General features: G+C 41.5%; 1 protein-coding gene and 1 long non-coding RNA gene across 4 annotated transcripts; one reads left to right on the forward strand and one right to left on the reverse strand.

Moving 5' to 3' along the window:
- Positions 1–184: 184 nt before the first annotated feature.
- Positions 185–27,240, reverse strand: LOC311274015. Of its 2 annotated transcripts, none has more exons than XR_014624718.1 (5): positions 27,152–27,240; positions 27,022–27,052; positions 20,954–21,039; positions 1,332–1,586; positions 185–334 (listed from the first exon to the last, which is right to left on the reverse strand). It is a non-coding gene; the product is annotated as an uncharacterized lncRNA (long non-coding RNA). The 2 variants fall into 2 exon arrangements; XR_014624719.1 differs by having other exon boundaries at positions 1,332–1,589.
- Positions 2,843–18,521, forward strand: LOC311273978 (uncharacterized protein). 2 transcript variants are annotated; one of them, XM_084381344.1, is made up of 20 exons: positions 2,843–4,742; positions 5,217–5,316; positions 5,517–5,556; positions 8,171–8,212; positions 8,337–8,425; positions 8,903–8,999; positions 9,124–9,266; positions 9,447–9,619; positions 10,162–10,265; positions 10,367–10,767; positions 10,883–10,946; positions 11,409–11,466; positions 11,559–11,613; positions 12,187–12,513; positions 12,694–12,789; positions 12,942–14,589; positions 15,173–15,804; positions 15,946–16,016; positions 16,133–16,220; positions 16,398–18,521. In XM_084381344.1, the coding sequence occupies exons 1-20, from the start codon at positions 4,577–4,579 to the stop codon at positions 17,389–17,391; spliced, it is 5,388 nt and encodes a 1,795-aa protein (XP_084237470.1). In that variant the 5' UTR covers positions 2,843–4,576; the 3' UTR covers positions 17,392–18,521. The 2 variants fall into 2 exon arrangements, with proteins under 2 accessions (XP_084237470.1, XP_084237471.1); XM_084381345.1 differs by having other exon boundaries at positions 16,136–16,220.
- Positions 27,241–27,300: the final 60 nt, after the last annotated feature.

The following is a 27,300-nucleotide window of genomic DNA, read 5'->3' on the forward strand; positions in this document are numbered from 1 at the left end:
GAGATGATGACAGGACGTTATAAACAGCTTCACAGACCTTCAACAGCAGACTGAGAGGCCCGGTGCGTTACTATGGCAACAGCATCACTCAGACGGACATTCAAGGCGACCGTCGTGCACCAACCAGACAATGAAACCCATTTGACATCACACACATTACAGTTGCGAGATCAACTGCACAAAACCATGTCACAGTTTCAAGCAATCATTTCAAACTGGTCAACATTTATTTCTTATGCCACCGTTTATTCTCCACTGGAGCTGGAGGAGCTGGGATTGGAGCCCACGCCTCCAGCGGGACTGAAGGTGGACCAGTCCGCTCGGGCCGCGCAACCTTGGAAAAATAATTTTTGTAATCACATTTCCCTGTTAAGAGCTCAAGATTCTTCACATCTGCTTTGAGGCAGTGTCTTGCTAACACCAACATAAAGCCTAACAGGATGTGCTGGTATATCAAGACATATACATTTTTTATAAACACACATTTAGGGATAAGTTCGCCCCCAAAAACTTTCGGCCAACAAAACATTTCTGGAGCTTCACACCAAGACCCAAAGAAAAACATCAAATGGTTCCATACAGCTCATCTGCTGTAATCCGAGTCTCCAGAAGCCAGAGATCCCTTACTTTGATTTGATAAGATGTTTAATTACACCCTTAATCAATGGTTAAACTATTGTACCCACTTCAAACTGTGTGTGCTAACACTTTTATCTCAGCAGCTACAGTGAAGATTTCGGCTTAAAACAGGGTGAAAAGAACTTTTTCAGATCCGTTTCTGATCTCGGGGCTTCAGGAGACTTAGTTTATGCCGGACAAGCTGTGTGTAGTCATGATGAGTAGATGATGACTGAACTGTCCCATAAGGCAATATTCACAGTAGCTTGCCTGCCTGATTCTCATTTTTAACCAGTCGAATATAATAGAATATAAATAGAAAATATAAATAAAACAGAGAATAGAGAAGAGTAATGTAAAATATATACAGTGGCTTGAGAAATGTTTAAGCTGGTGCTGCTGCTGGTGAGGGAGGCAGCTGCCCTGTCTCCTGACAGTGGCCAACACCTGGAGATGTAACAGAGGTTGTAACAGTTGTCCTTCATTCGTAAAGGTGACCCTCTAATCCAGCCTGATTAAAAAACAGTGTTAAGTGATGGAAGAGACTACGCCAACTATAAAGAGACACACAGGAAGCGTAAGTGGTGTTGTCTGTGGCACAAAAGACTTAAAATAGATCATTTAGATTATTGTTAGAGCACAAAAACGCAGTGGAAGTACATTAAAGAGTTATTTGATGAGGGCTGGTAAGATCTTACAACCGCAGTCATTACCTGGGCTGTTTAATGCCACCTGCTTTCCCCAGAGCAGCATAATGCAGCAGCTCCGTCAGCTCATTCATGGTAATGGGTTGTAGATGGCGGTAGAGCAGCACAGCAATCCTCGGTGGCTGGTGTGCACGTTCACTCTCCAGCGTCCCATCGCCTTCCTGCACAGTCCTGCACAGTCTTTTGCCGTTCTCATGAGCTGTGGAGGAGACGTTCTTTCTTTTGAGGGAAGTTGTGGGATCCATGTTCAAGCTGAAATTTCTACTGGGAGGTTTAAAAAAAAAAAGATGTTTGAAATGACACTGTCTCCATTGTCAAGTGTCAAATTATAGCAATCTGAGCAGAAGTTTATTTATGTTTAAGAATTAAACATGTTCTTCTTTAAATTTGTATTGTTTTATTTATGAAGTTAGGACAAGGGAGCATTGTGTTAAGCCAACTTCATAGGACTGTGTGTCAGTGCTCAATATCTTTTGAGTACTGACTGAAAAATGTCAGTAAATTTCAATTGTATGAATTTTTTGACGCAGAGACAATGAGAGTTGGCAAAGCTACACATTGTAGTTGGACCAATTGATTGAAATACATTTGTATATTTTGTATGTACTAAATCTATCATGGAAGCATATTTCTGTCAAAAAAATGATAGAAATTAAAATGATAGTCCTGAGATCAACTGCAGAGAGGGTGATATCTCTGTAGAGTTGATCAAATGTACAGTGGCACATTTTTAATCAGCTTTGTGATTTTCTGATCTGACATCATTGTGAAAGAATCCACTTTTTATACTTCATTACATTTGTCTTGAGGAAACTTGCATTCCTCCTGCATTCTACTTGCATATCAGGTTTCTGTCCTACAGGCATAGTCATATGTCAAAATCCTGGCAGCGGTGGGATTCGAACCCACGCCCCCGAAGAGACTGGAGCCTTAATCCAGCGCCTTAGACCGCTCGGCCACACTACCTATTTTGCTCAGTTAAAAACACCTATTTCAATTCTGTATAAGTGGACTACTGTATATATTTTATGAGTATTGTTATATACTTCTCCATTGAATCGCTCTTTGCTATCGGAGTGTCTCTGGGCTAGAGAAAACAAGCAGGCCGGATGTCTGAAGGGCAGGTACAGCTACGAGCCGAAGAGGTTGGTGTGTTTACCAAGGAAAGTATAGCTGACGATGCGCTATATTACGGTGTATGCTACTGCATGGGTGCCTTAGACCGTTCAGCCACGCAACCTCTGGTATAACATTAAAGACAACTTGTTCCTCTTGGTGTAGCTGGAGTATTAAATGGACTTTATGAAAATATATGAGTAATATTAAAATGAGATAAAAGGCGAAACCGAGCATAAGGTCATGTAGGAATTGCGTTTTCTATCTTTTGTTCTTCATCTTTTCCTCTTTTTCATATTCTCCGAAAGTCTAAACTGTTTGAATGAATAAAATTAGAGCAGGTATGATCTAATTCTTTAATTTACTGCACGCAAGACATAAACTGAACACAGCATCACGTAGCTGGCATGTAAACCATTACAAGATCTTCATATGCACATTTTTCTTCCTACTCCAATGTGGCAATGAGCACAGTAAGGACATCCAATTGATCAGCAGGTGCTCATTTGGACCTGACATTGTTCTGCAACTACACGACAAAACGTTGGCAGCGGTGGGATTCGAACCCACGCCTCCGGAGAGACTGGAGCCTTAATCCAGCGCCTTAGACCGCTCGGCCACGCTACCTGTGCCCTATTAAAAAATACGATTTAAGTTACCCGATAAAGACAAGAGGAACACCCTGTATGATATAGTGTAGGGATTATATTTGTCTTTTCCCACCGATAATGACCAGGATAGACTGATCCGTGACAATGCGAAGGGACATTCAAAGAACAGAGGGAAACCAAGATAGTTCACATCTACGTCGAACCCCTTTACCTGATAACGCCAGCACAAAGCTATGTGCTGCTATAACGAGACACGTGATAGGCGACGAAGATATTTGCACATTATAGGTGGATCACGTCATTAATTTAAAAAAAATGAATAAAAAGAAATGTTGTAATTGCAGTGGGTACTTGGCATCTGCTAACACAGCACCTACTAGCATGGAATCCGGTTTCTGCAAATAAAGAATTAATAGGAATGCGTATCTTTGCGTATTTATTTATTGTTTGTCTTCAGTTAGACCGAAGTGAAGCCTCTTGACTTCACGTGTACTCTTTGGAAGAAGCCTAAGAACATCCGGTTCCGTGCGGCGCCATTTTGATGAAACAGCGAGGAGTGAAGAAGCCTGGACAACCGAAATGGATTTTATGGATTTAAATTGAAGATTAATGTGGATACTTAATTTTCAGCTTTTCTTTATGGAAGATAACCGTGCACAGAAGAGGAATCTTTGCGTATTATTTGCGTCACCGGTGGATTTTGTGAGATTATAGGACGGCTAACTTGGGAAACATTGTTAGCATAGCACCGTTAACCGTTAGCTGCTAGCTTTTGTTAGGCAAGTGTTTTCATACTGTGTTGAGTGTCGAGGCAACGTTAGCTAATCTCGAGGTCTAGCATGTTAGCCTTGGCATTAGCTAACCAGCTAATTTAACATTCACACGGTAGACTTCGGTATCAGAAACATCTTTTTGAGGTCTAACAGCGACTTGTGGACTCGTTGCGGAAGCCCCCATCCAGTTTGTGGACTTTTTGTGGAGCTCGGTAGTGTTTGTCTTGACTTGAAAGCAAGAACTGTTTCAAAGAGGGAAAACATTACCCACACGGACTGATGCCCTGGAAACCCCAGGCCCGCTGCTAGCTACACGAGCGGCTTGTAGCGCGGCGGCCCGGGCTTTCCACCAAGGACAATTCACCAAGGACCTGGCCCCATTTACACCCATGTGATAGATTTGCAGTGTGCTGCATGGACTCTCTTGGATTTGGTGGCATCCTGTTGTGTTTTATCGGACTTTAAAGAACTGACGAGGCACACTGCGCCGCTCAATGGCGCTCTGGCCTCAGACCTCGTTTTTTCTTTGGCAATAACAAGAACTGTGTCGTCATCTGCGAGCTGAACCCTTCCTTATTTGAGTCCTTTCTTTGTCCAGTGTTTCAGCGAATATAAAGAAGGTTTACCTATTAAAGTCACCAGATTTAGCCCCCTGTGTTCAGTGTTGACGCTGTTTTACTTTATTATCATACCAGGCCTGTGTTTTTTTTTTTCTTGTGCTTGATTGAGTTAAGTGCTTAGACCTGTAAAAATGTCGTGTGTTCACTATAAGTTTTCTTCCAAACTGGACTACAACACAGTCACTTTCGATGGGCTGCATATCACCCTCAGCGAGCTTAAACGGCAGATTATGGGCCGAGAGCGCCTCAAGGCCACAGACTGCGACCTGCAGATCACCAATGCGCAGACTCGAGAAGGTATGTTGTCAGATGACACCTAACACAAATGTTTGACAAACTTGTCAGCCATTGTTTTTTTTAGAGTAACAAGTCTACATACTGTACATTCAGGGCTGGAATTGAGGACTGTACTCATCATAGATTAAAATGAATTTCTAAACACTTACTAATGTATAGGGAATATGATAATAACCTCCTATTACAGTGCCGTTTAATATTATGAGAACCAACTACCAAATCTGATTGATTTATTAAAAATGAAAAAAATGGCAATGGTATAAGAGTAGGGTCTGTCACCTTCTGCCCTTATTTAAAAAAATAAAAAAAAAGCTCTTGCATCTAATGTGATGGAGATGTATTTATGAAAGCTGTATAATTTGAGCCCACAAAGTGTCATAGATACGACATGTTCTTCTGAACGGATGTTGGTAACATTGTTTAGGTGTCTCCATGTTCCTTGTTTGCTAATTTTTTGTCTGTCTTGGTTTGCAGAATACACAGACGATGAAGCCCACATCCCGAAACACTCGTCCGTGATCGTCCGCCGCACTCCGATTGGCGGAGTGAAACCTGCTGGCAGGACGTTCATTGTGTATGTATACTTAAAATATACACTTATCACTGGAATAATGACTGAAAACCTTTATTATGTTCACACTAGACTTCCTGTAGTTGTAGTATAGATTGGAGGTCTCTCCACAAACGGCGATCATTGAAAACTATGTCCTGACTTGCCTGTCAAGTATGTTAACAACTCATGGTTTTCTTTCTGTCCTGTGTTTGTTTCTGCAGAGATCGTTCTGACACAGCTGTGGTGGGATCTTCTAGACCCGTATGTAAAACAAACCCAAAATCAACACTCTCTCCTCCTCTCACCTCTCTCCCTCTCCCCCTCTTTCTGGCTTTAGTCACCTTTCTTGAGAACATTCTGTCAACAATAATTGAGTTGTGTGTATCTTCTGTTCACTGTGTGTTGGCTACATTTGTGTTGAAATCTAAACCTCTATATGTCATTTGATGTCTTTCTGGGAGGGTTTCCAAGTTACCGCAGCTAAAATAGTTTGTTGTTTCTCTCTTAAAAACTCTGGGTTTCTGTTATGAAATTAGCAGATTAAAGTTTGAAACTGTGGCCGAGTGCGATGAGGTTGAGATGAGAAACAACAGACTAGCAACCATTGTTTTTGAATGTTCTGAACGGGACCAATTGTTGAACTGTTGCCAGTTTATAATTTTTTGAGAAACCATTTTAACTGTTAATGACTGTATTTCATAATGAAATGGTTTTGTAGCCTGCTTCAGGCCAGACAAATGTATTTTTAAGGGGTTTGTAAAAGGAAAATATGGTATTTTTGTATTATAATTCATTGTCATTTTATTTTCTGTGAAAATATTTTATTATGTGGTTTAAGAACCCAATGAAGTAAAGTGTGGCTGGGACTTATTGTAATTAACTTTGATTACAAGACTAAAGTTGTGAGTGGAAGAAACTCGCCATTTTTATTTTGAAAGCTTAACCTGCTAAACTTTAATTTACTCAGATCTGTTGTTCAGTAACATTTGCCAATGTCAATTGTTTTGTCCTGTACAATTTCATCATGAAGATGTTCTATTCTGCACTGAGTATGGACTGCACATAACCCTAAAACATTAAAGGCTCACAGGTTTCATCCTAGTGAGTTAAATGCTTTGAATTAATTCAGATTCCTAAGTGTCTGTTTTACAAAGACGCAGCTACTAGGTTAAAGTGTATTGTTACAACTGTTGGGGGATCAGTAAAAATAGTTTTAATAAGTGAGATGCTGTGGCTTGGCCACTGAAGTATAATGTTGTGACATGATCACAAAGTAACACATCATCAGTAAACCAATTATCTTGTCAATCTTGGAGGCCTTCCATGGTTACTGCAGTGAGAAGTATACTGGTGTAGTGTGTCCTGTAAGCTGTAAGCTGCAGAACCTGTCAATAAAGTTGATCAGTGGTTCAGTGTCAGAACCGCTTGCACCAGATCCCTGTGTGTTCCCTCCACAGCATTCTGCAATACCCAGTGTTTCCTCCGAGCCCTGCATATCATGCTGGATAAACCAATCCTGCCCGTTTGTTTATGTACTAGAAGATTAACACAAGAATTAGGCAGAGCAGCTTTTTCGTTTGATGTTGTAAAATATTAATTTATTTGTTTCTTTGTCTTTTGTCCGTGCACAAGACTTGGTTCTAATAATTTATTGACTCCCGACCCGCTTTACAGAGACATCCCTCCACTTGCTTTCACCCCTCAGTCTGTAGTCGTGTTAGGGGCTGTTCAGGGAACAGTTTGAAGGAACACTTGACAATTCGTGTTAGCGTCTTTTTTATGTTCTTCATTTGGCACTTTTTTTTAAAGAAACAGCATTTTTCTTATCAGCCCTACATATTTGACACTTTCCAGTGATTGCTTTTTTATTAAAACAGCTTGGCATCACGCCTTGCTGGCTCATTAGTTTTCCAGAAAGCAGTGTTGAGCTGGTTTTGATGAGAATTTCTAACGGTTATGACAACCTCTTTTGACAAGCCGGGGCAAAAACTTAAATCACTGCAGCCTGGTGATGGGAAACTGCATGCTAAAATTAAATGTCAAGTCTTCCTTTGAGAAAATCGCCCTCTTTTCTACCGTAGCAGGAGAAGCTTCTGCAGGGGATGGGCCGGTAGTGTACATTTTAAATGTGCTGATGAAGGCCAAATAGTGAGGAAGGTTTAAAGCGTTTAAGTAGATGCTCTTGGACATTACCATAGTGCAGCATCAGAATATCAGCAGGTTTTGACTTGTTTGTATATGGAAGAGAAGTTGGAGTAGAAGTTTGTTTTAAATTTTATGCAGTGATGCACGCTCTTTAGGATTTCAGTACAGTTAAAATCATAACTGCCATTTCATTTAAATCATTTTGTTTTTTCAATCAGTTAATCTTTTGGACACTTCGTTGTGTATATTTGCTGTAACACTTTGATGTCACCTGGCAAGAGAGTAGACTTCAGCACGGATAGATACTTTGTAAAGTAGAGTTAATTAATGTTAATGTAACCTTACATATTACCTCTTGATTCTCCAATTGAGATCTCCTCAATATAAATGGTTCTGTAGACACAACCCCACATGAAGCTTGCGCAACATTAACCTTTTTAAATGTTTTTATTAGTGCATTATGACACAGTGCTGTCAGGAGAGGGATGAACATCATGCACCAGCCTAGTAAACCATGTCTTGTTTTAAATGCTTACTCGTATTCCCTGCATTTTTTCATGCACCTCAAGTGCTCAACGAAAGCTTTCATTGTGATGCCAAGACATAGATGGAGACTCTAAGTGACTGGACACAGATGTGGTGGGGAACTATCTGGGCTCTGATCTTCCACTGTATGTCTATTACTGATTATGTTAACTTCTATAATATCTGTACTCTGATTCTCCTGCAGACCGATTCTTCTCCTTCTATGTCACTTGCCCAACTCGCCAAGGTACTGTTTCTATACATGCTGGGTCTACTTTCAGAAAATATCTAAGTTGAATAGATATTCTTTAATTCTTGTGCGGTTGATATTCTTTCTTTCTTTTTCCTCCCCTCTCTATTATGTTTTTTAGACTGCTAACCTGGTTGACGCAAATGCATCAGAGGAGGACAAGATTAAAGCCATGATGTCTCAGTCCAATCACGAATATGACCCCATACAGTTAGTATACAGGCACCTTGTTCTTATACTAGGGTTAGGGGAAAAATCGATTCCTAGATGCATCACGATTGTCTCTTAAAAGATTATGTCTCGATGCAGAGAAGTTATTGAGAATTTAAAAACCCAATTCCTGTAACCTGTAATGGTTTTGTGAGACCGAGCTTTAGCTACCTTCCTACAGCTGAACCAATTGGATAATGAAACAGATAGAGGAAAAATTTGCATTACTGTGTTGCGTTTACGCTCCTCATGGTTAAACCATGTGACTAGTAAATCGTAACTTAGGTAAAACGGGCATCACTGCTTTGTGTTTATGTTCCTTATGGCTCCTTAAGAAGTCACACAGTGAGAGAGAAAAAAAACAATCGTGTCTGATGCATCAAGTTTTACCAATAATCATTCTATATTTGAATTGGTACTAAATACTTTCACTAGCTCTGTACAGTTTTATAAAATTAATTGAATTTGTCTTTGTAGTTACTCCAAGAAGGCAGTTGGGCCTCCACCTGCTCACTATACCTGCTTTCGGTGTGGAAAGGCTGGTCACTACATTCGGCAATGCCCCTTGCTGATGGTAATTATCATGTATCAGTTGCTTTCAGAGTTTGTGGTATTAAATTTTACTGCATTGCACTGTAACTTGTGAGAAGGTAATAATGTTTGCATTTTGGATAATTGTTTTGTTTTGAACTTTTTAGGTCCAAGATAAGAGTGTGGAGGGTCCAAAGCAAGTGAGGATTAGTAAAGGCATTCCTCAGAGCTTCATGGTGAAGGCAGAGCCAGGCACCAAGGGAGCCATGTTGACCAGCACTGGAGAATATGCCATACCTGCTATAGATGCGTATGTGTCAACTCAGGACACCAAATACACAGTTTAATATACTTGTATAGACCATTAAATAGTGTCAAATTTGTCTTTGTCATGACCTGTTGTCCACAAACTCGTGGAACTACTGCTGTTACTTTCTTTTTTCTGGTAACATAGTCCTCAAAGTTAAACAACAAATCTGTGTTGATACAGGGAGGCATATGCACAAGGAAAGAAGGAGCGCCCTCCGTTTGTTCCTCATGACCAATCATCATCTGATGATGAAACGGACCCAATACCAGATGAACTCTTGTGTCCGATCTGCAACGACCTGATGACTGATGCCGTAGTGATACCGTGCTGTGGAAACAGTTACTGCGATGACTGTAAGTTCTTACTCATAATGCGCCTGAGTCTCAATTTACATGAATGTTGAAAAAGAGAAGCAGTTCAAACAAAAAAATCTGAAGTCATTACCAGTCTTTGCCAAGCACAAACTTAGTTCAAATTATTTATATATATTTGTGTGTGTGTGTGTGTGTGTGTGTGTGTGTGTATTTTGATCCCACCACATTTGTCTTAAAGTGTTTATTTTGCTGAAACATTCAGCGGTTGTTTAGGGAAAAACCCAGTGTTGAAATTGCAGAAATACCCATTTATCCAACAGTGGCCTCTAGAGCGCTGCAGCCCCAGGACATGTTCCATTTTGAGTAGTTGGTGAATTTCTCATTTTCGATGGTTGAAAAATTCTCTTGCTGTTATGCGCCACAGTGTATTGGAGTGATTTCACACCTACTGGGATGTTGTTGAAAGTTTTCCTTGACAAAGTAGAAATGTTGCTCTAAAGTTCATGTAGACGAGACAAGTTCTTTTCATCACAGATAAGACTATGAACTTTCGTCTAATTAAGGACTGTGTTTATTTTCAGGTATCAGGACCGCCTTGTTGGACTCAGAGGAGCACGTCTGCTTCACATGCAAACAGTCAGATGTTTCACCTGATAATCTCATTGCAAACAAGTTTCTCCGACAGGTAAGCCCATCATTGATGTGTTGCATTGTTTGGTTATTTTTACTTGAACTGAAAGCAAAAATAATCATGCAATTATGTAACATCTGTTTTTCTTCATGCAGGCTGTGAACAACTTTAAGAATGAAACTGGATACACCAAACGTGTGCGCAAGCAGCTCCAAAATGCAGCACCACCTCCACCGCGCCCCCAACTGGTCCGGCCTTTGCACTCAAGACAGCAGGACCCACTGTTAGCCAATGTCACTCAACCTCCTTCTACAAGTGCACCCATGACCACCCCTCAAGCACAGGTCCCAGCCCCAGCCCCTGCACCTGCACCTGCTGCTGCTGCTGCTGATGTTACTACTGCTGCTCCTGCTGCTGCTGCTGCTGCTCCTACTCCTCCTCATGTTGCTGCTGCAGCTGCTGTTGAAGGACAAGCTGCTTCACCAGCCCCTCCACCTGTTGTTGAACACCATTCCCCTATGCAGACCACCAGCCATGGTGAACCACCGCCACCAGGGTGAGTTTAGTCTAAGATACAGCCTGAACACCTACATGAAACCTCATAGGCAAGAAGTGACATTTAAAGTGAAGGGCCTTTTTAATTGGTTATAATTTGCCTGGTTGTGTTTTAGTGAATCGGACCCTGAACCTACTGTGATACCAGACTCATCAGGAACCTCAGAAAGTGGATCACAGGTGAGTCTGCCTCGATCAAAGTGGGACATACTGCGATTCATTGGATGTTATTTGTTGAAAAAGCTCTTGTCACTTTATTTTGAAACTTGTTTGAGTGGGAGTCAGATGAGTTCCTATAACCTGGTGCAGTTTTGAAGAAATAATGGGAAGAGTTACGCCTATTTAATAGTCAGTGTTTTATTATGAACATAACAGTGTTTGTGTGTGTTGTTAATTATAGCTCATAGAAAGAAAGTCAGAATCGACCAAAATTTGAGTTGGTTAAAAAAATTTGGTGCATCAAATTTTGGTTTATTTGGTTCCGATGTTATCAACACCATTTCCTCTAGACTGCTGTATGTGTTGTCTTTTGTTGATTGCATTAAGATGAACTGAAAACCTACTGTTGACAATCCCTATCACATACTTGTGATCCCACAAAGCTGCAACTAATTACATTTTTCTCACTGATTTCTCCCACAGAATTACCATTTAAGTATTGTTGGCCACCCGCCACCTCCAAGGGCGCATCCTCCTCCAGGTAAGAGGTTTAATTCAGGTTATTTAAGAAGATTAAGTGAGCATGAAGGAAAGACATTCAGCAACTAACAAACTGTTTTTCTGCTCTGTTAGGTCACCATTCACGGCCCCATCACTCTAACAGAGGGGGAGGCAGACACTGGGACAGGTAAGATGGTCTGTGGGATAAAAATGGGATGTGTATGTGATTTATTGGTGGTGAATGGTGGAAGTGTTTTTCAACGGTTTCGTGAATGTTAGAAAATCCCACATTTTTACACTTTTTCAAGCATTTCAAAACTTAAAAACTCATTCAAACTTCACAAACATTTCACAATTTTCTATTCATCTTTCAAATCCCATTAAAACATTTCAAAATATTGAACTTTCTTTGAAGCTTAGTCTTATCTTGGTTAAGTCAATTAGAAATCACTTCATACCAACTCATTTTCAAACTCTTCCCACTCCTTCATACATTCTCATAGAAACTCTATTAAAACTTAGAGATTAGAGATTAGGACTTTCTCATATCACCTTTTCGACAAACCCTAAAACATTTAACATTTCTCATATATTCCAGTCATTATTCAAAGTTTCTAAAGCCAGCAATGCGCATATAGCGTCAGCTTTTCAACAGCCAGCATCCACAACTGCAAATTCTTCAGAACTTGCCCTCTCTAGTTAAGTTTTTTTTTTATATATGTAAGTCTCACATTGACTTTTGTCCCTTTCTTTGTACCAGGCCTTTCAGAGGGAGAGGAGAGCACTCATCCACTCACCTCCAGACAGGTCCACCCCCTCCACCTGTTGCTCCAGTTTTTCCAGCTCCGTCCATGTACCCGCCCCCACTGCAGGCCTACCCCCCTCCGTACGCCTCTGGACCTGGCCTTGTCCCCCCTCCTGTCAGTTACCCGCCCCAGCCTGTTTATGCCCCTGGACCACCAGTGCTCAACCCTCCTTGGGTTGCTCCTGGTTCCCAGCCCCCTCTTGTCCCTCTTCCACCCTCCCTCTCTCAGCCCCCCCTCTCTAAGGAAGACTTCTACAGACAGCGGCACCACCGACAGGACAAGTGAGTCATCTGTTTTGCTTTTGGTTCTCCAAACTACAATTGCTACTGATCATCTATGTGAGATTTACACATACATTTATTTAACATCCCTTGTGTTGGGATTATGAATTCAGTAAGTTAAAAACTTTCACACTGAAGTAGCTTAGAAATGTTTCAGTGTTTTTGTCTTTGTGTCCACAGAGTTACCTCTAAATTGGATGAATTTACAAAAGACTTCCACAAAGAGCTTATGAAGTACAGAAATGCACCAAAGAGACGAAGACCGTCTTATTCCAGGTAACTTCATTAAGAGGCCATATCAAAATTGGTTTTCCTTCTTACATTAATTACATATGCATAATCCTCAAAGCCATTTGTTACATTTTTGCATAATCTGCTTTCTCTCTCTCCCTCTTTGTTTCCTTCTGGTCTACTGTTTTCTTCTCTAGGTCCCGGTCATACAGTCGCTCTCCATTCAGCCGTTCTTACTCTCGTTCCAGATCCAGATCAAGGTCTCGATCAAGATCAAGATCCAGGTCTTACTCTTTTTCCCCCAGTCGATCCCGCTCCCGTTCACGCTCCCATGGCCGGTCTTATCCCCACTCCCCTTATTCTAGGCGCAATGGACGCAGTTATGGACGCTCACGGACAAGGTCCCGTTCTCGTTCAAGGTCTTATGGGTATCGGCGCTCTGGCTCACCACGCTCTCCTCCTGCCTACCGGGGAGGAGCTTGGGAGGGAGTAGAAGGTCCAGGACCCTACAGGTCTAGGTCAAGGTCTCGCTCTCCTGGCGGCTTCCGGAACCGCAGCCCTGGTGGAAGAAAACCACCTCCTAGGGAGTTTCCGCCGTATGAGCTAAAGGGTCCAAGTCCTGGTGGCCATGAGCGCTGGGAAAGAGAGAGGCGACAGTGGGAGAAGGAGTATGCAGACTGGTACAACAAGTACTACAAAGACTACGACGGCCAACATCCCCCAATGCATCACAGAGGTCGTGGCAGCAGAGACAGAGAGAGGGATAGAATGTCCCCATTACCTAGAGATTACTCCCCCCAAGGGAGAGGAAGAAGAGGGAGGGAAGAGAGAGGTGCTCCATCTCACCATCCTCCAACCTCTTCCTCATCAGGTACCAAGTCCAGCGCTAAACTCTTGAAGACAAAGAAAGTGAGAAGGAAGAAGACAGGAGATGAACCAGAACCATCACACCAGTCGGTGGACAGAGGTGATGCTACGCCCGTCAGAGATGAACCAATGGATGAAATCCCTTCATCCATTAAAATGCCTCCCGTCTCATCAAAGCCTCCAGTTGGCGCCACAACCACTAAAGCTCCAGCCTCTAAAAGCTCTGTTGCACCTGTTAAACCCTCAACCAAGTCGACATCAAAGACGCAGTCTGACAAGACCAAGAGAGAGAAGGCTCCCAAGGTAAAAGCTAAAGTTAAGACGGAGAGCGTAAAGGTAAAGAGTGACAAGGTGAAGAAGAAGACTGGAGAAGGAGTGGTGACCAAAAAGAAAGATTCCTCATGCTCTTCTGTTGCTAAACCGTTAAAGACCATTAAAGGCAAACCTGAAGATGCCCCCAACTTATCTGCTCCTAAAAAAGAAAAGGGTAAAAGCTCCTCAGTGAGGCCTGCCCTGCTGAAGACCCCTCCATTGTCCTCACAGAACCTGTCTCTGCATCATCCCTCTATTCATGATGGCCCTCGATCCAGCCACGACATTCGTGGAAGAAGAGATGTCCCACAGAGCGGTGGTCTCCTTCCCCTCCCCCATCAACACGGACTCCCGCTCCTCCATCGACCTCCCTCCCCAGTGGACAGTCGGAGGCGGATGGGAGAGGAGAGTCGCTCCTTGCTTGGACCTCCTCCTGGAAAGCTGAGGAGACTAGACGGGCTAGGGGGTGGAGGTGATATCATCTCCCACTCACATATGTCTCATCAGCCCCCGCTCCATAGACTCCCACCCCCCTCAGACAGGCCTGGACTTCTTCCCCTGCCAGGGACTCGTGAGATGGGCCGTGGAGACGCCGATCGAGGACCTATCAGACCTCTAATGGACCTTCAGCTGGGTCGGATGCATGTGCAGTCCACAGACACACAGGTAGACTAATCTTTACATTTTTACAGAGGGTATTTACAGATGTGTTAATCTGTTAATTTGCAGTGTGATTTTTTTTTTTTTACGCCATTTGCAAGTATATATTTCTAAAATCAGATTCACTTAATTGTTTTCTTGTATTTACCAAGTTATCACTAGAGTTACAGCTAATGAGTTTGCTGGTTCCTACTTCTCAAATGAGAATATTTGCCCATTTTTCTTAGTTGTCTTGGGTTGTAAATTAAATACATCTGGGTTTTTGACTAGTGGTTGGACAAAACAAGCTCTTTAAATATGTCAACTTTGGCTTTAATTAATAAATTAGGTATTTTATTTTACGTTTAATTTTTCCAATAAATTGAATATTAGTGTTTCATTTGAATGGCACTGACATGAGAAGCTGGCACTGTGTTTAGCATTTTTATTTTAGAAAATAAATTCAAATCATCAAGTTTCAAAATTACTGTTGAATAATCATGACCATCAATCATCTAATTATTTCGGATCTTATAATTGCCATAAAAGTGTTGAGTGTCTCTGATTTAACCCTCTGTGTAATCTCACACTTGTGTTTGTCCAAATACAGGCGAAGCCAACGACCCAGAGGAAGATCAAATTGAACCGAGATCTGGGGAGAAAAGGCAGCACTGAGACCGCACCCTCAGACAGAGCATCATCAGGTCCTGAGAAGACTACCTCCACATCAGACCGATCATCTGCTGCTCACAACTCTGAAGGAGACCGACACGGCAGTACATCAGAAAGTGCTGGAAGAAAGGAGCGGTCTGCATCAGCTGAAAGGGGAGTCTCCAGAGAGAGACCAGGAAGTGCTGGAGAGAGACATCAAGGCTCAGACAGAGACCAGAACAGAAGCTCGGGACTGGACAGAGAGCGAGACCGAGCCTCTGGATCAGACCGAGAGAGAGACAGAGGCACAACATCTGACCGAGAGAGGGACAGGGCATCAGGCTCAGGCTCAAGCTCACAGAAGGTAGCAGTAACTGTGGAGAGAGACACGGAAGGAGAGAGGTCGATGAAGACTGATCGAAAGACCTCCTCCAGTAGTGGAAGTGCAGGAGGGAGGTCTGTCTCTCTGGATAAAATGACCATAGCAGAGAAATCAGCCATCACCAAGAAACAGACAGACCATCAGGAGAAACCAAGCACATCCTCGAAGGAGAGAGGCGAGGGGTCAGAAAGAGCTGCTAAATCTGACAGGTCTGTTACATGAATTTCCCAGCTGCTTGTCAAACCACCATCCATATCCGTGCCTGAAGGAACGCATAATATAGCATTTATATATAATAGTTCTGTAAACACAGTTGTTAAAACTTGTAATTATATTCTCTTATTTCCCAGGAGTGTGTCCAAGGACAGAAGTGAGAGGAGTGTCCCCTCAGGAGAGAAACCAGCTGCTGCTCACAGAGAAGGTAATTTGAATCTCTGTATGTGTGTGAAGAGATGATAACTTTTTGTCTTGTGCTCTCTAATTAAGCATTGATTAAACACGTGTTTCCTTTCCTCCTCCGCCCTCCTCCTCTGCCAGCAGGGAAAGATGGTGAGGAACCTGTTGTGAAGAGCAAACCCAGGCTCAGTCGCAAGGCCCTGACAAGCCACACCGCGAGCTCCACCAGGTGAGTCTGTTGTGCTTGTGTTACTTACAGTTAGATTTGTATGAAAAGTTGACAATGATATCTCTCAATTTTTATCAATTTGTTTTAAAATGTCCATCGGCTGATGGTGTTTTAGGAATGCAAGGCTAAATAAGTACAATATTCTTTAAACATGGCTGCTTTTTCTCTCAATACAAGGTCAACTCAAGAAACAAAGCGGGACTCCGACAAAGACCAAAAGAGTCAATCCTCCAAACCTGCAGAGCAGCCCCCATCTAGTCCTGTGAACAGCCGTGGCCGCAGCCCGAGTGTCAGCCCAGCATCCAGCCCGGCTAGAGAGGAGCCACTCATTCAGCCTCCTCCTCGCTCCAAGTGGGAGAGAGAAGATGATGAAGAAGGCCAGGAAAATGGACTTACTGCACCCAAGGAGCCCTCACCAGTACCGCAGAGGAGCCGAGGCAGAGAGGCACAGACTGAAGCACCTAAACCTTCCAGGAGTGAAGGCTGGGAAGCCCCAAGGGAGGAGAGGAGAGGAGCAGTTAGAGAGGAGAAGAAAGGGAGAGCACCAAGGGAGGAGGGTAAAGGTGGCAGGACGGCACAGACAAATTCTGATAAACCATCCAAAACAAAACTTGGAAGGGAGGAGGGGAGAGGAGTGAGAGAAGATGGGAGAGCTTCAGCAAGAGAGGAGGGGAGAGGAGGAGGAAGAGAGGAGGGGCGAGGAGGGACAGGAAAGGAGGAGAGAGCAGCAGAAGGCAGAGTTGGTGGAGGACGAGAGGAGAATCGTGGCCCCGAGCCCAGGAGACAGCGTTTGTGTTCTGACCTGGGTCGTGAGACAGACGAGGCGGCCTTTGTGCCCGACTACAGCGAAGGCGAAGGCTCAGAGCCGGAGAGAGGGAGGAGCGGCAGCCCCAGCCTGTCCAACAGCCAACCCTCCTACAGCCCCACCCAGAGCAACCACAGCGGCTCGGGAACGGCAGCAGACAAGAAGAAGAAGAAACACAAGAAACATAAAAAACACAAAAAGCACAAGAAGCACGGCAGCCAAGAAAAAGAAGAAAAGAAGGAGCAGAAGGAGCACAAGGAGCACAAGCACAAACACAAGAAAAAGAAACACAAAAAGAACAAAGACAAAGATGTGGAGGAAGAGGAGGAGAAGATGGAGAGGGCAGAGGAAGGGGCTCCGTGCTAATAGGCTGCGACTGCGGCTTTGTTCATAAGGACATAATGATGTAACTAGAAATATCAGCTAACACTGGCATGACGCTCCATGTGCCACTCAAAGGGAATGGATGAAACATGTCTTTGACTGTCCGTGACACTGAAGACGGGCTGCCTGGTTGTTACTCTACAACTTAATGTCACTGCAGCTCCCCAAACGTAGACGGTATCTGTCGTCCTCAGCATTATGACCGCTGCTGAGGAGTCTTTATGTTCAATGTGAGCCTATTTGGTGACTTTGGGTGAGGAAAAACTTGGGAGAGATGCTGTGCCCCGCTCTATTGTGATCAACTTGAGCTGACCAGAAAGGACGTTATGGTTATAATTGATCACACAGCAGTCAATCTAAATGATTGGAATAACAAACACTGTACTCAGGGATGTGATTGCTTCTTTGTGGAGGAGGAATCGCTGTTTCTCTGCCTCTGATTCATTTGTATATAGAGATTAACTGTTGCTTCACATAATAATGATCATTTTTCCTCTGTTTATTTTGCTCACATCCCTGTGTGCTGTTCAAGGCTTAAATGCTGAATAACCTTCATTGCTATTAGGGCCATTGGAAGCTCTTTTTGAAGGATTGTACTAGCAGCTTTGCACGTTTCAGCACATTTACTACAAAACATTAACTCTTTCTGTTACTGCTAACCAGTTTCAACGTTGATAATCAGATTTTTACGCAGCCATTAGTTTCAGTTAATGCCAGAACAGTGATTTTCTTCTTTTTATATTAATTTTTGTTTCAAGCAAGGTTAAAACTTTGCAAGACTTTCCTACCAAACATGAACATAGGATTTGTAATTAATGTGCTAAAACTGGCAAAATCACCAGTATGGTCCTTTCACGTTAAAACAAACCTTAACGCGTCTGTGCTGCACTGGATTGTATAAATCTAGGATGTGTGTATTAAAAATTGGCAAATCAGTCTGCATGTTTTTGTTCCAAAGGTGCAGTAGCTGTCCATGACGGTGTCTGAGTGAGTGAATGTGTGTGGTGGTGTGAAAGTGAACTGTGACAGAAATGGGACAAGTTGGATGACTAGTGTTCTTACAAACGAGTTGTTCATTATTATTTTTTTTTTATTAAAATGTTTTGACCTCATGAAAGTGTCTCGGTTGTATTTTATTTGATGTTTGAACCCTTCTAAGTGCAACATTAAAGGTGCGAATGTGTGTAGGATTCAGGGGATTGTATTGGCAGAAATTGAATATAATAACCATAATTATGTGTTCAGCAGTGTATAATCACCAGCAGCATCTTTGTGCTTTTATTACCCTTTTAAAATGAGCCTATTATATCTACAGAGGGAGTGAGATTGTGGATCATGTTTCTACACTATCCAAGAACGGACAAACCTGACACTGGCTCTACAGAGGGTTTTCAGATTTGTTTTGTGTTTTAAGCGACCACAATAGGAGGAGGGGTATTCACTTAATCCTACACACTGGACCTTATTGCACATGTTCATATGAAGAAACTTTCATACACACATGGAGACCTGAATGTGCCAGTGATTAAAAGAAGCTCAAGGTTATATAGTGTTATAGTAAAAGGTGATCACGATATTATGTAAATATGTTAAAATAATGCAAACAGTGTAACCCTGAATTGTTGAAATGTAGAGATGAATTGATTATCAATTACATTAAGTGCCAACTATTTTGATAACCAGTTTGAGTAGTTTTTTTAAGAACAAAGTCGAAATTCTCTTATTTCTAGCTTTAATGTGAATAATTTCTGGTTTCTTTGCTCCTCTACAACAGTAAACTTTGGGTTTTAAAACATTTAAGGACACCATAGTCGTCATTTTCTGACATTTTATAGGCCAAACAACTAATTGGTTAACAATGAACATAAATAAGCTAAGCAAGGTGGCGATAACATTTGATTTCTGATGCACTCTCTTGAACTCTCACCTGTGACTATCACCTTGTGACTGTTAAGTTTTTATCTGCAGACACTTGGATCCTTTGTGTGCTTGCATTCCTTGTTTACATTGCAGCATTTCTGCATTCTTAAAATGAGAATACTCATTGTACTAGCTGAGACCCAAATTTAATTAATTGGCCTGTCAAATGTAGTTAGATCATACATTAGTTTCCTGCTTTCCAGAACACATTTTGTTCCTCTGTGCTCTCACCATTTAACAATGTGTAAACACAGGTGCATCAGTGTAATTAAAATGTACTATTTATATATTTGGGTTAATTAAGAAGTCAAAGAATTTGAAGGATATTTAATTGGATGGATGGATGGATGGATAAAAAGAAATCACCCAGACCAGTTTTATTTATAGTAAAATTCTTAAATTCTCATATTAAATGTACTCAAGTATCAATATTCAGCATTTTTCTGATTATTGCAATCAGTGTTTTTTTTTATCTGATCAAATCTGTAATCTCTAAAGTAACCAGTAACTTAGTTATTATATAAATGTAATGGAGTAAAAAGTAAAATATTTACCTCCAAAATATTGTGGAGTGGAAGTTTAAAGTAGAGTAAATCTACTTAGTTACATTCCATCACTGCAGTATTGTAAAAAGTACCCCAAAGTCACACTTGAGTAAAAGTAAAGATTTCAAGTTAAAATATTATTTTAATTGAAATAAAAGTCATTCATATGAATAGTATGTCTTCAAATAACTAATGTTAAATGTACTTAAGTATCAAAAGTTCAAGTAAAAGTACATTTCACATACTGTTTACTTGTATATACTGTTTATTGGTCGACCTATTATTGGATCTGATATTCAGCATTTTTCTGATTATCTGAATCATCTGCCGTTTCATCCAATTACTGATAAATAAAGTAGTTTTTAGTAGTTACATTTTATCACTGATGACATAGATAGATAGATAGATAGATTTGCTTCTCTACTGTAATTCAAAGCTGACTTTCCCATGACTAATAGGATTCGTTTTGGTTGTTTGTTTGTTTATATCCATCAAAGTAAAACAATTTTCTGTGTTTTTTTATTTTTATATTAGCTGGCTTTGAAGTGAATAATTATCTTCCATCCAACTAGAGCAACACAGACATAATGACTAGACATTTTTAAGCTATTAATTAATGATGTGCTACTGCTGATGTTTGTCACAAGACGCCCAAAATAGGGACAAAGCGGGACACGGGCACAAACAACACAGGCTACCACACAAAAAGTGCAGGTTATGAGAGAACAGAGATGTTCTGCAGCACACGGAGTATCATCAGATATATCTGGGAATAACTGGATTATGTCCTCGAAAGCAATTTCTCAGACACAATGGTGAGTTTCAGGGTCTTTGGCAGCTCATCCCTTTGCAAACATGAATAATTTAAGTAAAGGTCCCAGAAGGAAGCGAGTGCAGTGACTCAGACCGAACACTGTGTGGAGCTGTAAGTCCTACAACTTTTAACCAGGGAGGGAAACAGATTAACAATAAAAAAAATCTTCTCTTATACGCCTCAGCTCTGAAATACAACCCCACATGTCAGCTTCATTGTGCTTGTGTTTTTCGTGTCTGTGTGTGCACCCTGTAAGTGTGTGTACCTAGTCGGGGAGATGGCGTGACTGGTGGATCACAAGCACAACAGGCTGAAGGCAGGAGATGGGTTCACAGACGGGGTGAGGGAACACTGAGGACTGAGAAAGCGGCAGATGTATTTTTTCCCCTCAAACAGCAAAACATAAAAACACATTCACAGCTTAGCCCATGCATTGTACCAGTGTGTGACTACGTGTGTTTGTGTGCATGTCTGCGTGTGTGTGTATATATATTTAAGGTCATCCTTAATGGACTCAGAGATCAGTGAGACCATTAGAGAAGATTAATATATTGTTTTAACCCCTGCCCAGATTATCATCACAACTCATTATTCCTCTCATCTACCATCCTGCGAGGTCCACTCTGCATGTGTCTGCGGGTCCACACGTGTGTGTGCATGTGTGCACCTGCTATCCGCCTGTGTGTTTGTGTGTCTGCTTGTGTTTTGTCTTACAAGCGTGACATCATTTCCTGTCATCAAGGCCAAAGGTTGCTTAGCAACTTCACTTCAGCCGATTGTCAGAAAAGATGCTTCTCCACTGACTGGTTCATAACCTAACTCTCCTCTCATCCTCTGTCATAAACGTAATGGCTACGTGTGCATGATTGCCCATGATTGTATGGACCACTGTGCATTTATGCTTGCAAACAGGGCGCAGACAAAGCTGAGAGGGAGCGAGGAGGGGAGTGTGGAAATGTATTGTCTGATAGACTCATATGATTCCTAGAACTAATAAAAAGGATGAGTCAGTGATGTTGCAGCATGGCAGACTCCCAGTTGCTGGTCTACAATACAGCAAGATATCTGAATATGAGCACATTATTATCCCGGCGAAAAAGTTCTGTGTTTTTAAGTTGTGTCTCTGATTGTATCTTTTTCTCAATTTGATTACAAACGACACTACAGGTTTTACATTACACACTGAAAATTAAACACTAAGTATTTTGTACATAGTGCACATAACAGTTAAAGACCTGCTGGGTTATCGTTATAGGAACATGTTTAGGTTCAAGGTAAGAGGACGAGAGGCTGGGAAATAGAGACTAACCACTTAAGAGGTACTTTTTCCTACAGATTCAACAATTACAGAGTTTGGTCAATTTTGTTACAGGATAAGGTAACACTTTATAATAACCATCATTAAATATACTACATTTATAGTTGATTAAACTCAACAAGTCAATAGTTATTTCACTGTTAACAAACAATGAAATGCTTTATAGGCTTATAAACATCAGTTGCAACTTTATAATACTTGCTCATAATAATAATGTTTAGCAAATATATCTATTAAATTAGCATTTTAGTTCAGTGTGTTAACATGCTAATGTGCATGCTATGTATGTATTTTTAAGTTTATTTTAGTCAGTGGGGTTTAATTTACATCTTATGTCACTTAAATTATGACACTATCTTTGCTTTTATGCATCTCTATCTTATTGTTACTATTATTTTCGAGTGAGCTTTATTTTCCATCTTGTAATTTTCTATCCCTGTTTATTTCTCCATTCTATATCTTTTTTTATGCTCAGCACTTGGTGCCTGTAATGTCTTTGTCGTGAAGCACTTTGAGCTGCATTTCTTGCATAAAGGTGTTGTTAATGTTACCGTTATTATTAGCACTAAAAGTACAGCTGAGGATGATGGGAAAGTCAGTTCTGCAAGGGTTCAATCAACCAGATTTTGGACGAATAAGGATTTTGCCCTAATGATGGCGCTAGATTAAAGGTTCAGTGATCACCACGGTTATTACAGTTCATCTTGAGGGGAACATCAATGCCTCATGGTGGCGCTAGATGAAAAGTAAGGGGACTGCCGTGAAGGTAATTTTGTCTGGGAACCATGAACGCCTGTGCAAAATGTAATGGCAATCCATCCATGTCTAATTCAGTCTGGACAGAACAGTGGTGGCCCACCCAGCCAACACTGCCATCTTCAAACTTCAAACTGATGTAATTTTAAACATAAAAAAATGTTGCATACTTATTGCAGCATATTTTTACGAGTACATGTAATTAAATAAACCATAAATAATTCCTCAGAACATTTGTATTGTCGACCTGTTCTTCCTACACTTCCTGTTGTTCCCTTCCATGTACTCAGTAACTATTTATTATTTAATATGTGCCAGGTACTTTAAAAAGCACTTACAGTGTAATTAATTGCTAGTCTACATGCACCCTTAAAACAAATCTCAACCCATAAGTATTTTATTGCTAGCTAGTATGACTGTGACCATACCACTAATGTTTACGACCGTGTATATAAACATTAAAGTAAAGACTGAGAGGCAGAAAAAACACATTTACTGTTAACAGAGACCATAATTACTGCTGTCCCTGTGCTCTGAAAACTGAAACTTTAAGAATCTGACACCGCTGACCATGCCATGAATATGTACGTGTGTGTGTGTGTGTGTGTGTGTGCGCGCACATGGGCGTGCTCTGTTAACCTCTTCATGTACCTCTATAGTAACAAGGTCAAGTAAAGACGGAGGCAGGCTCAGTGTCACTCTGCTCATGTGTTCCAGCACATGTGTGCATGTACAGTATGTATGTGCATATACAGCATGTGTGTGTGTGTTTTGTGTCAGGATGTGCCCTCAGGTGGTTGTCAAGGCAATTCTAATGATTGATCAGGATTATTGATCTGTAATCGAATTCCAGCAGTGTGTGTGTGTGTGTGTGCACGTATGGGTAACAATGGCATGGAATAAAACACTTCCCCATATATAATGTTATGTGATGGTCACCATGGTAACACACCCAAGGGGCGCTTACCACACACTGATAATAATGTTTGGCCTAGATACCCATCCTCAACCGATAACAGAGGGAATGTCTTTCTGCCCGTGTGTGTGTGTGTGTGTGTGTGTGTGTGTGTGTGTGTCTCAGTGACTAATGTAAACCATCATTTGAACACACCACAGTGACAGAGCGGGAGTAAAAAATGCATGAAATGATCCTGTGGAGCAGAAAGAGTCTTGCATGAGTTACACGAGACAGTAAGTGTGAGAAGGATGAGACGAGCTGGAAGGAGAGGGAAAACGAATGGGAGTGGGAGTGGAAACACACAGCCAGCGAGACCCAATAACAACCGATTACTATCAAAGCGCACACGCATACACAGCAGCATCCAACAATGCTCATCAGTTGCCTTCTCGGGGAGAGTGCAATGTTAGCCACAGAGGTCTGTGTGAGTGTTTGTGTGATTAAATGTGTCCTAGAAATCTTAAACTGTGTTGTTAAGATACAGTAAATGTTTGATGTATGCTGCTGCTGTAAGAGTTATGATAGCAGCGAGGAGCCTGTCTGCTGTGGGCGTTGATTGGGTATTGCACGGTGTTTCCCTCCTCTGAGTGAGAATCTAATCTTAGCTTTTAGCCACACTTGCGGTGAATCTGTTGGTCTGTCAGTCAGAGCCGGAGCAAATGTCTGGACAGTTTGGTATGGACAGTCTTGGCGACAGATGATGAATTAAATTGACCCCTGATTTCATATCGAGCACTATCAACAGATAACAAATGCCGGACAAATTAAAACAAAAACCAACAAAGCCTCTAGCTTAGGTGCTCCTTGGCAAAGATGCACAAGTCTGTACTAGTGGAATGAACATCTTCCATGGAAAGGAATCTGATCACCTTACAAAAAAATCCTGTGGTATTAGAAAATGCTCCTGTGGTAATCGTGTGGTTTGACCTTACAGTACCACATATGAGGAAGATTCTGTGGTAATGTATCACAGAACCTGTGCTACCATATTCATATATTTACCACAGAACGTATGGTAAAGATCAACACACCCTGATGTATAATCCTGTAGTAAATGCCCCAAAATAACATACAAGCCTATGAATACCACAGTAGTTTACTACAGGAGCATGTGGTGCAGTACCCGCGGAGCGTGAAGTACAAGTCCCACTAGTACTTCCCCATAATTCAGATACATGCTAACACAGCAGGGTAGCATGCTAAAGCCTAGCATGTTACACTAACATGATAAATATTAGTGGATTAACATGCGCACATGCTAAAATGTACAAGCTAAGATGATTTTAGCATGCTAACAAGCTTATATTCTGAATTTTACATTTTTCTATTATACAAGCTAACGAGCATTATAAAGTGATATAACATGTGACGTGTCAGCTCAAAGTTTTTTCTAGATACAGCTGAGGCTGATGAAGTGAAGCCAATTGAGGGATGAAGCATGAAGCTTTTGTAAGATTACATTATTTGCACTTAAACTTACGAACTTAACTGTTCTACCGTGCTAACCGTGTGGACTGAGTGTGTGTAAAACGCTCAACAAGACTTCAGGTATTCTGTTACTTTCCTCCGGTCTCTCGACTTCTTGTATCTGTCTTTCAAGTTGTACCTCCACTTCACAGTTGAAAATGGCCACTGCACGGAGAACAGCCCCTTTGATGTGGGTAACAACATGGCTTTCCTCCAGCACTGCAAAATGTGAATTTTTTGTCTAGTGGCAATCCAAGAATAGCAAAGTTGTCTATTTTTAATCCATCCAAATTTGTTTGCTAGCGTGTAATGAGCATTATAGCCTCTCAGAGCCACTACCGTGGGACTTTTCTGACTAATGGAGTGTAAACATCAAACAAAACACCCCCAGAAAATGATTTGGAGGCCATATGTAGATATTAAAAAATAAGCAGGAGAGCATTTAAGACTAGTGCTCCCTGTAAGCTGTTTGCTTAGACCTACTGTAAACTGTAGTTCTAATATTAGTTCCCAAAGTGGGAACCGGGGACTGCCAGGGGGCCTTCAGGGAATTGGATGGAGCCCCCAGAAAAATGAGCAGTCTCTGAGAATAAGCAGAAGGATGCTTGTTCTGCCTGTTTCTCTCTAGGCCTTGTTGGTATCTTCTCAGGCTCATCTACTGTGAAATCCAAATGTCTTTACTTTGAAAATAATGAAGTAAATTTAGTCAAGTAGGCTGTACATAAGTACAATTTTGAGGTGTTCGTATTTTACTTTAATCTCATATCTCTTCTCCACTACTAGGGGAAATTTAAGGGATAAGCTCACCCGGCTGTGGCTCAGGGGTAGAGCCAGCGTCTTGTTATCGGAAGGTCGCTGATTCAATTCCCCTGGTCTGCATGTCGAAGTGTCCTTGGGCAAGATACTGAACCCCAAACTGCTCCTGATGTGCTGGTCGGCACCTTGCATAGAAGCCACCGCCATCAGTGTATGTATGTATTACCGTAAGTCGCTTTGGACAAAAGCGTCTGCTAAATGTAAAAATGGAAGTTAATTTAAGTCATTATCTACTAACCCTCATGCAGGTAAAGTTTTGTACTCAACAAAACATTTCTGGAGCTTCATCGCAAACAGCGCTGCACCATTCTCCTAAACAACTGAAGCAGATGGAGACTTGTTTTAAAATGTAAACAATTGAGACCCAAATCATATGACCATCTATGGTGTGACAGATTCAAATAAATCCTCATTGACCAAACATCAAACTACCGATAACATGTAAATGCACCAGTACAAATAACAACATCATATGTATATAATGCTGTGCTTAATGAGTGCTCACTTTAACTGTTATGGATATGTCGTTTTATAAATTACAGTATGGGTCATTAGTAAGTCCATGTCCTCTGAAAAGAGACACAGCATAAGCTGATTTAAAGGTATTGTGTTGGAGCTCAGCCACACCTTTGGGTTTAGTGAATTGAAATCCCCTGTGTGTGTGACTGTGGAGCATCATCTCCCATATGACAGCAGCCTCCTCCGCCTACACACACATAGCCCACACACACACACACACACACACACACACACACATACTGTCCAGTGTGCTGCCTGATGAGACAACCAGGCAGAGAAAGAAATACAGAAAGAAAGGAAGGAAGGAAGGAAGGAAGGAAGAGGGATATTGGGATGGGGTGTACTGTGAGGAGGAGGAGAGGGGGACAAGTCACATGCTCTGACTTCCTCCATCAGTGTCAAGTTATCCTGTATTAAGAATAAAGTTCTCCAGTGAAAACTTTCAAAATAAAACTCTCATTGGAGGAGACACGGTGCCATATTATTCAAATTCACTCACCGTTCTCTTGTAAGATGGGGCGTTTTTCACACTGTGGGGACAAAAAAGACAAGAGGCAGGGACAGTTTAGGTTAGCAGCATCTTTTGAACAAATCAAATCAAAAAGTCAGAGTAAAATGTGCTAATTTACCCGACAAATCGTTGTTTTGTGGTGATAATCACCGCTATGTATATGTAGCCTCCGCAGCTAATTTCTTGGTTGCCAAGGAAACAAAGTACAGTACTCCGCTCCTAACGGTTTTGTTTCCGGCAGCCATTTTTCCGAAGAAAGACTGTTTT

Source organism: Pagrus pagrus, assembly GCF_965226575.1.
Source record: "Pagrus pagrus genome assembly, chromosome: 2".
In the NCBI taxonomy this organism is placed as follows: Eukaryota; Metazoa; Chordata; class Actinopteri; order Spariformes; family Sparidae; genus Pagrus; species Pagrus pagrus.